This window comes from Sorghum bicolor, chromosome 8 (genome assembly GCF_000003195.3).
Source record: "Sorghum bicolor cultivar BTx623 chromosome 8, Sorghum_bicolor_NCBIv3, whole genome shotgun sequence".
NCBI lineage: Eukaryota > Viridiplantae > Streptophyta > Magnoliopsida > Poales > Poaceae > Sorghum > Sorghum bicolor.
Genome location: NC_012877.2, coordinates 1924614 through 1939483, shown reverse-complemented (window position 1 = coordinate 1939483; position 14870 = coordinate 1924614). Strand labels below are relative to the sequence as shown.

Here is a 14870-nt window from a genome sequence, read left to right as displayed (position 1 = left end):
GGCCGGGCCTTGAACCTCACACGATGCAATTGGCCATGCTCTCTGCTGTCGGGTCGCGCATTGGGGAGAGGGAAGCATGGGCGGGCCTGGCCCGTCAGGTTAATTCTAGCCCGTGCCTCGCCCTGCGGAACAAGGAAATCGGCCCACTATAGTTATTGGGTATTAGTTCTGGGCTTGTTTTTTTCCTCAGTGCGCTGTTAAGTTCCACTTACTTAGTTAGGTGCTTTTGGTAGGCCCAATACTTGGGTAAAACTATACTGGTAGAGCTCTACAATTTTGATACAATATATCTGTTTTAATTTGGATTAATATATCAAATTTATATACGTGTCATTTTAAATTAGTGTTTTAAATAGATTTGAGAACTTTAATGATATTTTTGAACATAAATAATTTATACGAAAAAAATTTAAACTACAAATATACACATCTACAACTTTGATGACCATATTTCTTGTGGGCTTAGTGTATATAACAATGACTTAGACACAAAATTTGGACTCGTTATTAGTTCCTTATATTAGGAACGATAATACCATTTCCAAGAGTTCCCTATACCCTTCTTAATCCTTGGTTTTTAGCAAAATATGATAAAAATTCCTCTCCAACAACTCCTAATTCATCCTCCTAATCTTTTAGAACTCGGGAAAAGTTACCCTATTCCACGTAAAGTTACTCTCTCTCTCTCTCTCTTGTTTTGCCGGCTAATCTAAAGGTGGAAGGGTGTGGAAAGAATAAAGAGCAAAAAAGGTTCCTTATACAAATGTAACAGATAGAAAAAGAAATATAAAAGTGATTAGGATAATTTAGAAATAGTATAGGATTTCTGATGTAAAATTGTCCTTTATATTTTTAGGAATGGGTTATTAGAAACTCTTGGATATGTCCTTCTTTATTCTTTTCAATATTTTTTAAGAGTTATAAAACTTTATGTTACTAGAAAAATATATTGGATACTTTCTAATGACGTTCGAGCCATACCACGGTGTGTATGGTTCGATGAGCTCAATCAATACTCCTCATGCCCGCCTTGCCTACTACATACTGGGAGTACGTACAAACAAATTTATTTGGTCGATCGACCTTGCTTTGCCAATCCCTATTTGATTAAGATTTCTTCCTTAATGAAAGATAAGGATAGGATACCGGGCAGCTCATCTCTTTTTTGCTTACCGTGTAAGCAACTAAGTATATGTAATAATCAAAGCATATAACGACACAATTTGAGATTTTAAGGGGATTTACACATCGTTCTTTTTTGTTTCTTCTTTTTACAAAGAACTCAGGTCACTTCCATCCATCCATCCATCCTTTCTTTAAGCTGGACTAGAAAACACAAATAAATAAGAGCCTAAACGTGCTGCACGCGCGAGGACTCTGAAATCCTTTGCATTGTGGATTTGTGGTGCAAGCGTGCAGCTCATCTTGGTCGTCGTCATCCGTCTTCGAATACAAATCACTGAAAAGCTTGTGATTTCACTCAAAAAAAGGAGTTTGAATTAGCAGGGTCCTGTCCACATTGCCTGCTGGAACAAGCTAGGGAATTTCTTAGCAGCCAAATAGTGAGTCACCGACACGATGATCCACTATTTGATTTACTTTAGATAAGTTTGAAACGCTATGAATATTTATATTCATAGTATAGTTGTAACTATTTTTTATATAAAAATAACACTAAATATACAGTTGTTGATAAGAAAATTCAACATATTAAGTATAGTAAATACAGATTATTAGAGTTATTAAACATTAATATCCTCTTGCATTTATCCCAATGGCCCCTCCTAGTTCTCCAATCTTCATCTCCAGTTTTGAGGGCTCTGGTGCAGGCTTAGAGCATCTCCAAGAGATTAGCCAAAAATACTAGCCAAATTTACTGATTTAGCTACTCTCTAAAATAGATTTGACAAAAAGATATTAGAGTACTCCAACAGACTCTATAAAGGATGACTAGTGAGGTGGGATATCCAAAAGTAGAGAGCAAATAAGGTGGGATGGAGAGCTGCTAAATTTAAAGAGTTATTTACAAAGTACATTTTCCCATCAACAATAGCCAAATTTATCTTTAGAAAATGATTTGACTAATCTCTTGGAGATGCTCTTAAACGATCATTTTTGCTGAGTGCTTTTTACATCCTAAGAATTATTTCATACACAAATAAAAAAACATGGTTTTCCATACAAGGTACAATAATAAGCATATGCATTTCAACTTAATTCGAGGATAAAAGTTTAGAGTAACAAATTAGATAAAAATTTGAAGAAAGTATGCACATTTATGTATACTCCATAACAAGTCATGGTTGCAACAAGAGCCACCATAACTTAAGTTAAGGTTTTACTAATAAATGCACACAGTAAGTTTATCATGTCCGGATAGAGATTATAGAGTATCTATACACGCATTATGTTAATAAATGAATAAAGAGAAAAATCATACAAATAATTAATTTTTGTTAGTTGTAGGTATTAATAAGAACTTCTAAAATTCGAATAAAGTAATCTGATTTTCACAATTTACTATTTAAATGTTGTTTAAAGGCCCAAATGAGCATTTAGGGCAATTGTGCCTAAAATTCGACCCCGTGTAGTATGAGCATAGTTTGATGGAATAGTTTGTCAATTTTAGATTTCAAAATGACATAATTGAAAAACCAATACTTTAAATCCTTAGATGTTTTGAGTGACTCCAAATTTTCACAATTTTATTTTGGATATTGAATAAAGTAATCTGATTTTCACAACTCTGGGTTCTTGTTTTAGGACATAGAAGAACTGAAGTTAGAGTTCTGATTTTGACTTTGTTGAAACAACTAAGCTTTGAGATCTGAAAAACATCACTAGATTTCAGGGGAGTAAAGCACCGTGGCCCGTGGAATGAAAGTAAACTCACACAAGGATTATTCGCGTTTCAGTAATATATATGAAGTATACACCATGTAATCTCACATAGAAGATCATAGTGAAGCACAAGGCAAGGTATGTTGAATTTTTTAGTTAATCTAACGATCGAAAGGCCTCCACTTTGTTCTGCAGCACATGATCCTTTTGGTAAAAAGACTCACCATGGAAAGCCAGAAAGACATGCATCCATTTTTTCTTAAAGCAGCTAATAAAGCTGATTTACGATAAGGGAAAAAAAAAATACATAATCAAACATGAACGTGGTATGCATGCATGAGAGATTCGTGAAATGCAGAGCAAGTTGAGAGTAACATTAATTAGCATGAGCACCTAAACTCTTTCGAATTTGAATAGTGAAAACCTCCCATGAACGACAGTTTAAAAGGCCAGGGTACCACCACTTGAATCGATCGACAAGCTACAAGCTAGAGCACACGCAGCATGCAGTCAGTGTAGCTGGTGAGTACAGGAACACGCGCATTGCTAGCAGTAGCAGCCAAGCAATGGCAGCACCACCTGTAGTCGCCATGGCCGTGCTCCTCCTCCTCCTGCAACTGGCCTCCTTGTACCCCAGCGTGGTCCTTGCCGACGCGGTGCTTGGCCGGAAGGCGGGCCTCGTCGTCATGGACGACGACGAGCCGGCAGCGGAGAATAGGCTGGCGCCGGCTGGGCCGCCGCCGGGGAGGTACGCCGTGATCTTCGACGCCGGCAGCACGGGGACAAGGATGCACGTCTTCAGGTTCGACAACAAGATGGACCTCGTCGGGATTGGCCACGGCATTGAGTTCTTCGCCAAGGTATTCACGGCACAACCCGTTTTTTAGCACAAGAACCAGCTGCCAGTACAATAATGCATTTTTTAGAAAACAGTACAATAATGCATTCATGCATGGATACTGTTAGCTGATTTATTGTGAGAGAAAAACACTGATCAATGACTTACGGATTCGACTAATAAGATCAAACAAACAGGCTGTAATTAACATCTCATGTTGTCCTGGACATTGTTTGTTGCAGGTGAAGCCTGGACTAAGCTCATACGCTGAGCGACCCCAAGAGGCCGCAAACTCCATATTACCTCTCGTCAAGAAGGCCAAGAGCATTGTCCCTTCGCAGCTAACGGAGAGAACCCCTCTTAAGCTAGGAGTACGTGAATTTTTGTTTGCTAACTTTTCTTAAGTGTAACACTGTAAATAAATATAATTAACGCGAGACCGAAGAAAAATAATTGAAGCAAAAGTTGTGTGCAACTATATATATTTCCAGAATTAGCAATAGTAGTATCAAAAGGTTCTTTGTATAACCCTAGTGCTTTCTTTTTTTTACTGTACTAATTGAATCTTCAGGCAACTGCTGGGTTGAGACTTATCGGAGATGAACAAGCGGACAAGATTCTTCAAGCGGTAAATTCATGTTAATTATCTAACGGTTTTGTATCCACACTTAGCGCGCGCGCGCACCCCATGATAACAGACATGAATATGATATTACAACCGGAGGACTAAAGGTATATTCAAAATTTCAAATATATACAGGTTAGGGATCTTGTCCACAGCAAGAGCCAATTCCAATACAACCCTGACTGGATCAATGTTATTGAAGGATATCAAGAAGGATCTTATCTATGGGTATGAGTTATCCCTTAGCAGCTAGCCATGCGTACACCAACATACTGTACATTATATATACGCTCTATGTGTGTCTATTGTTACAATCTTGGCATGTGATGTGTAGGTTGCCCTAAACTATCTGTTGGATAAATTGGGAGGGGATTACTCCCAGACGGTAGGTGTAGTTGACATGGGTGGTGGATCGATGCAAATGGCCTATGCCATTTCTGCAAATGATGCTGCAAAGGCTCCTAAAGTACCAGATGGAAAGGATCGCTATGTTACAAAGGAGTATCTTAAAGGAAAAGATTATAACATCTATGCTCACAGGTCTGAATTTATTGCATTATTAGCTTGGATAAAAGTCCAGGTTCTGCAATTTTATTAACTAGGTGAATTCCCCGCGCGTTACTGGCTTGCTGCGGGATTTTCTTAAAAATAAATCATTATATACATAGCATTACTATATGATATTCAGTCTATTATGTATGTATATATATGAATTTGACTTGCATGTATTTTATTGTATTAGATCTAGTAAAAAATTGCTAAGCTAATAGAACAAAAAACTAATATATGGTTACATTATAGAGGAATTAATTGGTGATGAAACAAATAGTGTATGTACATGACTTGTATATTAATAGATTAAAGATTTAAAGTATTTCACATGATATAGATGACATGGTCATTTTTTGTAATTATTATGGGATGACATGGACTTAGTGGGGAATGATGTGGACACCTTGTATGAAGAGATAGAATATTTAGTGGATCACTTAGTGGGGAATGATGTGGACACCTTGCATGAAGAGAGAATTCATCTAGTGGGGTTTAGCTTTATAAGAGTTATAGATTAAGGCTATACTAGGAATGAATGATCAACAGAAACCTTTAATTTTCCACGCAGCTACTTGCACTATGGCGCTTTAGCAGCTCGAGTGAAGATTTTAAATGCAAAGAATGGACAATTTAGTTTGTGCATGCTGCGTGGATTCAGAGGTATGCACATTGCTCATACAAGATCGAATTTCATTTATTAGGCTAAAAAAAGATCGAATTTCATTTCATTTTTATTTCAAGAATTCTACAACAAAAAAAATTTGACGCTCGAATTCTACAAATTTTAAATATAATGTTCCCCTTTTGTTAAGGTAACTACACATACAATGGGCAGCAATACGATGCAACTGCCTCACCTCAAGGAGCAGTGTATGAAAAATGTAGAGAAGAGATAGCTAAGGCATTGAACATGAATGCTCCATGTAACACGAAGAGTTGCACCTTCGATGGTGTGTGGAACGGAGGACGTGGAGCTGGACAGGACAACCTCTACCTTTCATCAAGCTTCCACTATGTGGCCACACGGGTACTAATTCACTACAACTGATAATTCCTCCACTTATGATCTACATACTGCATATACATATGCATATGCATATGCATATATTTAATTGGAATGCGTACAAGCAATGATATGTTATTTTCTTGTCCATATGAAAAGGTTGGGATCATAGATGGAAAATTACCCAGTGCAAGGTCCACTCCTTCCGCATTCAGAGTTGTTGCAAAGAGGGTATGCCAAATGAGTGTTAAAGAAGTAAAAGTTGCATACCCCATGGTTGAGGACATCAGTGTGCCATACCTGTGCTTGGATCTTACTTACCTGTACACGGTGCTCGTGGACGGTTTCGGTTAGTAGAGTTAATTCTGAATATTTACTCCACACTTCTACGTAGTCAAATAGGTTATGTTACCCATCATGCATGTAAACATAATAGGTAACTCATGTGTGCTTGTAGGCCTGAAGTCAATAAAGAAGATCACATTGGTATCCAAGGTGAAACATGGAGAGTACTATGTTGAAGCTGCGTGGCCTCTGGGTACTGCTATTGAGGCCTTGTCTCCCAAAATGGGGCTTGAATATGCATGAGTATAAGAAGGCAGAATAACTTGAACACATGTCAACAAGGGACCAACAACCAAAGTATTATGTTGTATTCAAGTATACTTTGCTATTATATCTTATAGAATATATTATATATTCTCCAACGCCATAATTTCATAATAGATGGGTAGCCACGGTTCATCCTGGGCTAAGTTTCAACCCAACTGGAACAATTTGTAACTTTATTGTGTCGTAATTGTATCAGCTTATGGGGTTAGCCATTCTACCCTATGTAATAATATATGTTTATATGTTGCAATGCTTATGGTCCTAAGGTTTCACTAAGTGCTTATCATTGTTGGCTGCATCACCGCCAGTCTGTTAGAAAAAAGGACATCACGCCAGGTTTATAAACCAACTGTAGTGAATATAGCGACATAATTTGAGATATCATTGGGATTTACATATCGTTTCTTTTTTTTTTCTTTTCACAAAGCACTTAGCCACTTAGGACACTTCCTTTCTTCCTTCCTTCCTTCCTTTAAGCTGGACTAGGAAACACAAAGAGTCTGGGCCTTGACGATAGCATGGATTGGGACGACTTTGTCTTTTGGGCTTCTTGGTCATCATCGTCTCCATGCGTGTGCCACCAGCGTTCCCGTTGCCCTCCTCATCCTTTCTGACAGATGCCCCCTTGGTACCGTGACATTTCTCTCTTCTTGAGAACCGGCTTGACCCAAGCCAGTGCCACCGGAAAAATGAGCTTCAGCACGTGCTCATTCTCCTAGGTTGACGTACACAAGTGCACGGGCCATTCTGACCAATGAACAAGAACTTGATTGAAACAGAAACTTCATCATTGCGTCTACACACTTAGCACAATGATTAGTCCTAAGATTTCATTAATTATTAAAATCAAACTAGGGCTTTCATATGGGTACGTACCCTATGTCTACTTGAAGCAGGCCTTGACACAAGAGTCCAAGAAGGCATATTCCATAGTTCTACGATTGTCGTCGGTGTCCTCTTGGTAACAGCGATTCCCTCCTTGGTCAATCTGCTGGTGATCGCGATGACCCTGTCAATGAGATCGGAGGAGACATCGGGCAACAACCTTCTCTTTAAGACTCGGTCACCTGACCTTTGTTGAGATCATCCCAACACAAACTGCTAAAAATCTCGGTTCACGATTTGATCCATCATCTGAAGCAAGTGCAAACATAATTGCTGATTTTGTGTCAAATGAGAAATATAATGCAATAGTGATGTGAAGTATATACCCTTCTTTTTTTTTAGGAAACGCTAATGGTTTGATGACAATTTTGCTGTGCTTTTTACTTTCTTTTCACATTTATTTTGTACTTCTGATTTTTTAAAGTGTAAAACACAATTACTTTGAAGAATTGGGAAACAATCAGCTCATGACTCCAGCAGTAAAAAAGGTTAAACTCGAAAAAAAGGGGAAAATTATGGTTTCATCCGTGACTTTGAAGATTCATGAATCGGAGTAAAAAAAGAAGAATTGTGAATCACAAACCCTTTGGCTCTTGTATTCGAAAAAGTGGGTCCTGTTACTCCTGTAGGTGTCATATGTGACAAAAATTATCATAGCTCAAAGAAAAAAAACTGTAAACAAAAATGGCTACCCACCTGTTTCGTGACGTGGTGGCTCTTGTACATATATATATATATATATATATATATATATAGGGGGTGTTTGAGATTGCTCTGCTCCAAATTTTTTTAGCTCCGCTTTATGTTTTTTAGTCAAACAGTTTCAGGTCCACGCACTCAGTTTTAAAAAAATGATGGAGTTGTGAGAGCACCTAGAGAGGTACTCTACAAACTCCGGTTTTTTGTGAAGCTGTTTCATGGTGGAGTTTGTGGAGCAGAGTTCGTGAAGCAATGCCAAACACCTAGTAACATGGTGTTGTACGTGGCCGAAACCACCGTAGTTGAAAAAACAAAAACCGTGGAAGCAAAAGCCGCTATACGGTAACTTAATAAGCTCATTAACATACGGTAACACAAACAAAGAAGAAGTTTTCACACGTGTGTGTTATATTTTTCTGTTCAGATTACCCAAGATCGGAGATACGTTTTTGAATTAGGATTCCTTTCGGCGGAGAGACGTTTTTGAATTAGTAAAAATAAAAATATAAAAGATACGCTGCCGATGCGTTTTCGATACATATTGGAGAAGTATCAGAAAACAAAATAAAAATAACACAAAATCTGATAGTCGTGAGGGGATATGTATATCAGCCTGGTCAACTCACGCCGGCCGGTACTACTCTGTGAGGGCTGCCACTACTGCTTATCGGAGAAGTATTCATCAGAAAATAAAAACAAAAAACCTGATACTCGAGGATATGCTACGTATCACAACTCACGCAGATACGACGGCTAGCTGAACAGCCCACACCCACACCCTCTTTATAAATGCATGGCTCATGCGGCGCTGCTCCATATTGCTCCCATTCATCCTCGTCCTCCACGAGCCTGGCTCACAGGCTGTACGTCGTGCGTCGTCGTCGATGGCTGATGATGAGGCGGCTCCCGCTCCAGCTCCGGCTCCGGCTCCGGCGCCGGCGGCGGGGCTGAAGGAGAGCATCGCGGCGCTATACGACGAGTGTTCGGGGCCGTGGGAGCGCTTGTTGAGCGACCACATTCACCACGGCTTCTACGACGTGGGCGAGGACGCGTCGTCCAACGCCGACCACCGCCAAGCCCAGCTCCGCATGATAGAGGAGTCGCTCGCCTTCGCCGCCGTCCCATCTCCAGGTATTATATACTTCGTCTACATATACTTCATCGGGCCATATACGTATATGTATACCTCTTGAATTGATCATTTTGTCTGTGTTTTGCGTAACGATCGAGCAGATGATCCCAAGGCACCAAAAAACATAGTAGATGTTGGATGTGGACTTGGTGGTAGCTCAAGGTACCTGGCCAAGAAATACGGAGCACAGGTCAAGGGGATCACGTTGAGCCCTGTTCAAGCTGAAAGAGGAAATGCTCTCGCTGCAGCGGAGGGGTTGTCCAATCAGGTGAGGTGCCCGCTGCTCCTACTGTATATATACCACTTCTCTTGCAAATTTTTTTTCTATATCAGCTGGTTTCTAATCTGATGGACGACGATCGAAGCAGGTTACTGCTCAAGTAGCTGATGCTCTGCAGCAACCGTTTTGTGATGGGCAGTTCGATCTCGTATGGTCCATGGAATGTGGCGAGCACGTGCCGGACAGGAGAAAGGTAATAACCTATTCTATTCCTACTTTTTTATTGAAAGACAAGGTAGCATGTCTTTTCAAAAAAAAAAGAAAAAAAATCGAGATCTGCAATCAGATGATGTAAAGTTCAGTCCAATTCCTAGATGAATATTTTTGAAGATTTTGATTTTTTCTCTCTCTCTCTCAGCAATACTTACTGTTACTATCTCTCGTATATATCAGTTTGTTAGTGAGATGGCACGCGTCGCGGCTCCTGGAGGGAGAATAATCATCGTGGCATGGTGCCATAGGAACCTCGAACCATCTGAAACCTCGCTGAAACCCGATGAACTGAGCATCCTGAAGAGGATTTGCAATGCATACTACTTCCCGGAGTGGTGCTCAGCTTCAGAATATGTCAACATTGCCAAGTCACTGTCTCTCGAGGTAAAAAACTGATCTGTTTTGAATTCGGAGTGGATTTCAATGATCCTGTTGTGTTTTAGCTTGCATACAAATCTGCATTTTCAAGATATATCTTGACTAATGCTCTTTCCACCTACTATCGGACCACATCAAATTGGCGATTAATTAATTTGCCTATACGTGATATCAATATATATCATAGAAGATTATTTGAATGTGGTGCTAGGATATCAAGACAGCTGATTGGTCGGAGAACATTGTCCCGTTTTGGCCCGCTTGTATGAAATTATTACTAAGTTGGAAGGGCCTCACCTCTCTACTGACGAGTGGTATGCAACTTAATTCTTCCCCATCTTGTTAAGTCTCTATTACTGAGTATATGGACTGCAGCAAAACTCTTAAATCGATCGATTGTGACCTCAATCGGTTTGGTATTGAATTTTTTTGTGTCTAGGATGGAAGACGATCAAAGGGGTGATGGTGATTCCGCTGTTGATCCAGGGCTACAAGAAGGGGGTCGTCAAATTCGCCATCATCACCTGTCGCAAGCCTGGAGCAGCGTAGCAGAGGAACTTACTGTCACAACGCCTCTGCCAAGTCCAATAATGTGGATCCGTGGCCCCATGGCCGTCTACTTATCTATACTGTACTTGAATCAATAATCTCCTTGGACATATTTGCCATGACATGTCAAATAATTTCTACACGACTTTTGATTTATGGATCAAAAAACTGTTGCAACCTTGCTCTTCTTGTTTTACTCTTTTTTTATCTTTTTTTATTTCCTAAGTTGTTGTACTGTGTTTTCCTCTTTTTAATTTCAATAAATCTCCTATAGGGGCTAAGGCCCCTCCAGTTCTTTTTTTAAAAAATAATTTTTACCACTTGTGGAGATATTCTAAATTCACTGTTCATAGGCTTCCATTTGTATTGATCGAGACATTGAGTGGAGTGCCCTATCCTTCCACCCCACCCTCTGCTGGTCCTCTTTATTAAGGGATCCGTCTATATTTGACTTGAGTGATGTCCGTGTTTTGTAAACTAAATAGTGAATTTATACGTATCGTGTAGCTTTAGGAAGACGACACTTATAGACACGAGGGTTATACTGGTCAGGCGGCCGCAGCCCTACGTCTAGTCTCAAAGATGGTTTAAGTCTGTGTTTCTCGATTGAATGCTTTGAAGTTCTTACGATAGGTTAAGTAAGCTAAGGAAGAGAGGTAGGAGGGAGGAGTGAGGTGAACGAATGATGAGTACATGCCCGATCTTCTGAGAGGTAACTGGTAAGTTTGATTTGTGGAGATCTCGACGTTGGCGATCCGGCTTCAAACCAGACACGATTCGAACCCTGCAACCGTTACACCACTGATCCGTTGGTTATCAACCAAGCACAACTTGATTGACCTCGCCAAGAAGGCTTTTCCTGCAAGCGAATCGAAGAACACAAGCAAGAAGGTTTAAACATGCAATCTGAAATTGCAAATATGAATGACACGAATATCAATAGAGGGTTCAAGAACTCGGTTTCAAAGGACTAATCGACGCAGTGGAGGAGATTAAGAACGGGAGCACTGGATCATTGTAAAAGGATTTGTCACCACAGTTACAATGAACGATTCAGTTTCTCGATGGAAAACTAAACTCTAAACAAAACCCAAGTCTCGACAGCTTGCGGCTGCGTGGAATATAAAAGAGAGGCGTCCTAGGATTGGAAGGCGACCAGGGATGGTGCCCACAACTTGGGCTTAAGGTCTGACTCATTACATAGCCAAGTTGGCTTAAAATAGATGACGCATCAACTTATCGTAGTCACACAGATTAATCCACGTGTCATCTGGAGCTGGGACAAGATCCAAAACGATGACATCGTCGTCCCCTTTCCAATGAGTCCAAGATCTCCCTATTTCGATGTCGTATGAAGAAGTTATGATCGAAACATTAACGACGTGTCTGCTGAATTCGAGGGTGACGTGACAGCTGAGTTGGAGATGAGTTGCAACTTGGAAAAGACGATAGTGTAGACATGTCTAGCATGGTGATGTCCTCATCAATGAAAGTCCGAATGGAGTTTCTTAGGTTTTTCCCCTTGGAATGAAGGTTTGGCTCTCTCTCAGGAAGGCAGAAATTATGTAGGCTACAACTGCAACATAAGATGCAGAGCACCCAGGACACAAAAGTAACCTTGTTCTTCCCATATAGCCAGCATCAGGGCAAGTGCAAGGCAACAAACCAGCCCTTAGGCTATCTCCAACAAAGAAGACAAAGCGTGACCCAAATGCATAATAGGTAGTCTATAGTGTTTTGAGTCGCAAAATCGGGCTCCAACCGGATAGGCAAAGGAAACACGCATTTTGCGTAGGAGAGGAGCCAGAACGCAAATATGCGTCCTCTCTCTCCCACGACGCAAATCTCACGACCCCTTCTTCCTTGCTTGCTAGCTCATCGCGGCGCCTTCACCACCGTCTCCGGCATGCCTGCCGCGCGTCGTGCCCAGTCAATGGATAGCGAGCTCACCGCCGTCACGCTCTCCGACTCCAACAGCAGCTATGTCAAGGGCGTCGCCATGGTCACCACAGCCGACGCAGCAGATGCTGACCTGCAGGCGCTCCTCTGCCTCTCCGAGAACCTCACGGCGGCACTCACCTGGAGGCATGCGGCGTGGCGTGGCACTCGGCCGAGAGGTGCGGCATGGAGGCATGCGTGTTTCTTCTCTTTTTTGACAAATGCCTAGAGCTGGTTTGGGTGTTAGGCCTCTGTTGGACAAGGATGAATTTTAGGGTTTGATCCATTTACTGCACATAACCTAAATTATATAATAGGTCTTTTGGGTTCTAATGTTGGAGTCAGTCTTATTCACACTCGTGGTGCCGCTGCTATCACGGATCCCGACTGGCCACTAGTCTTCGTCTGCTTGGCACACAACAAAAAACGGCATGGACTCTCGTATCTGTTCACTGCCGGTAAAATCGGATCAGAAAACAAAGACTGGCGGGGCAAGAGTCAAGAGTCAGGCTCAAGATGGGCTCTAGCAGGCCCAGACCCAAAGAGAACCAGTGGGAAATTAATCAAGGAAGGATTTAACCACTTTTTAAGCTTCTTTGAGATTTGTGCAAAATTTTTGAGGAGGTCTACTAGAGAAAAATTGTATATCTATTAGATAAACTAGAGGCCGTACGTTGCCGCGGGTATGAAAGAGGAATCTATATGCATATAGTGTTGGTAATGCAAAATCATGATATAATATATGTATATAGATTTATTAGTATAATCATAGAGATTGTATCCATAGTGGATGATGTGTATCGCAGACGTGGATATTACAAATCTTGTGCTAGTGAACTTTAATTACAAATGATAGTGGACTACACCTTGCATGTCAATAGAAATTATAAGTGACAAATCATAGTGGACCGTTGAGGTAGATACCGAAATTGCTAATGGTAAATGACAGTGGACTGCTGAAGTGGACGTCTTGCATATCAATAAAAACAACTAGTAGTTTTTGTTTTATAAGAGTTATAGATACTCGTGCGTATAACATGCATTTTTTTGTTGACACTTACGTCCACAGACTTCCAAAAAAACAATTAAAATTCATATCGGACGGATCAAGTTTTCGATGACTTGTATAAGGAATTGTGATTCACTTTGGCCTCTTTTTTTAAACTGGCCACCTAGTTTTTTTAATTGACACAAAGAGATAATTTACTAGCCACGTTTTCATTATATTCCGAAGCTTTCATATACTACTCGATATCATGGGTAGATTTCGTGTTAGGCTTTTAGCAGGCCGTGGGGGCAAGGTGAAGCCACTGCCGGTCTGTGTCGTGCCACCCCACGGGCCTAGCAGTCTAGGCACGAGGCTACTACCTAGACCGTGCCAACCCAGGCCCACATACCACCGGGCTGAGCTATGCTTAGGCTGAGCCAAAATTACGGACCTCCGGGCCGCCATACTCAAGGCTATATGGACATTTATACACATGGAGGCACTAGGTGACAAGGCCACCAAGGCGTTTTCGTTAGGGATGAAAACGGTACGGATATTTTAAGACCGTATTCGATACCGAATTCGTTTAGAGGGGTTCAGATCTATCTGTATCCGAGTCCGAATATTCAACATCCGATACCGTATCCGTATCCGAATACTTAAATCGTATATTTATGATGTCGACATCCAATCGTATCTTATCCGACATGATTGATATTATCCGTATTCGAATCCGAATTCGACCAGAAATATGAAAACAAATATGATATCCGTCCGTATCCGATCCGTTTTCATCTCTAGTTTTCGTGGTCTTTTGGTGGACTTGCTGTGTGGGCCGCTTCACGTGTACTTCCTCCGTCCCATAAATAAACGCAATTTTAGCAATGAACCTGTACATGCGTGGTGTTTATATTAATTGCTAGAATTGTGTTTTTTTTTGGGACAGATGGAGTACTTTAATGGTGGCTTGATCCAGGATTCGAGATAAATTCCTTCTTTTCTAAAAAAGATGAGTTTCTTCTCTTTTTTTTCCTTACACAAATACAGATGCTTATACGTTATGCTTGCTGCTAGTCGTATTCGTATTGTTGTACATGTTTGGAGTTCGGAGGCGCGCGCACGAAACGCCGTTGGATGAAAGCCCGGGCACAAGTTTACATATATGTTCAGTGGAACTTATATAATGTGAACCTCTTTTTGAAAGTATATAGTGCGATCTTCAACGGACAAGACTTGTGGTTTATATATGCGCACGTATATTGTTCGAATAAAGAATATGTAATATATGTGTGCTCGTGCTCGAATTGGACAAACAACCGTACCGCCAGCTCTCCGGC

General features: G+C 40.8%; 2 protein-coding genes across 2 annotated transcripts; both read left to right on the top strand.

The window, feature by feature from the left end:
• LOC8067144 (probable apyrase 3) lies at positions 3233 to 6747 on the top strand. Its single transcript, XM_002442691.2, has 9 exons — positions 3233 to 3701; positions 3922 to 4050; positions 4251 to 4307; positions 4440 to 4532; positions 4639 to 4844; positions 5425 to 5516; positions 5669 to 5883; positions 6019 to 6208; positions 6317 to 6747. Exons 1-9 carry the CDS (start codon positions 3408 to 3410, stop codon positions 6445 to 6447), a joined length of 1407 nt encoding a protein of 468 aa, XP_002442736.1. The 5' UTR covers positions 3233 to 3407; the 3' UTR covers positions 6448 to 6747.
• On the top strand, positions 8872 to 10937 carry LOC8067143 (probable tocopherol O-methyltransferase, chloroplastic). Its single transcript, XM_002442690.2, has 6 exons — positions 8872 to 9186; positions 9289 to 9455; positions 9556 to 9660; positions 9861 to 10064; positions 10270 to 10372; positions 10498 to 10937. The coding sequence occupies exons 1-6, from the start codon at positions 8940 to 8942 to the stop codon at positions 10605 to 10607; spliced, it is 936 nt and encodes a 311-aa protein (XP_002442735.1). The 5' UTR covers positions 8872 to 8939; the 3' UTR covers positions 10608 to 10937.

Coding starts and splice junctions, on each gene's coding strand:
- LOC8067143 (XM_002442690.2), top strand. CDS start 8,940: ATGGCTGATGATGAGGCGGCTCCCGCTCCAGCTCCGGCTCCGGCTCCG. Junction 9,661..9,860: donor ACGTGCCGGACAGGAGAAAG/GTAATAACCTAT, acceptor CGTATATATCAG/TTTGTTAGTGAGATGGCACG. Junction 10,065..10,269: donor CCAAGTCACTGTCTCTCGAG/GTAAAAAACTGA, acceptor ATGTGGTGCTAG/GATATCAAGACAGCTGATTG.
- LOC8067144 (XM_002442691.2), top strand. CDS start 3,408: ATGGCAGCACCACCTGTAGTCGCCATGGCCGTGCTCCTCCTCCTCCTG. Junction 3,702..3,921: donor GCATTGAGTTCTTCGCCAAG/GTATTCACGGCA, acceptor TGTTTGTTGCAG/GTGAAGCCTGGACTAAGCTC. Junction 6,209..6,316: donor GGTGCTCGTGGACGGTTTCG/GTTAGTAGAGTT, acceptor GTGTGCTTGTAG/GCCTGAAGTCAATAAAGAAG.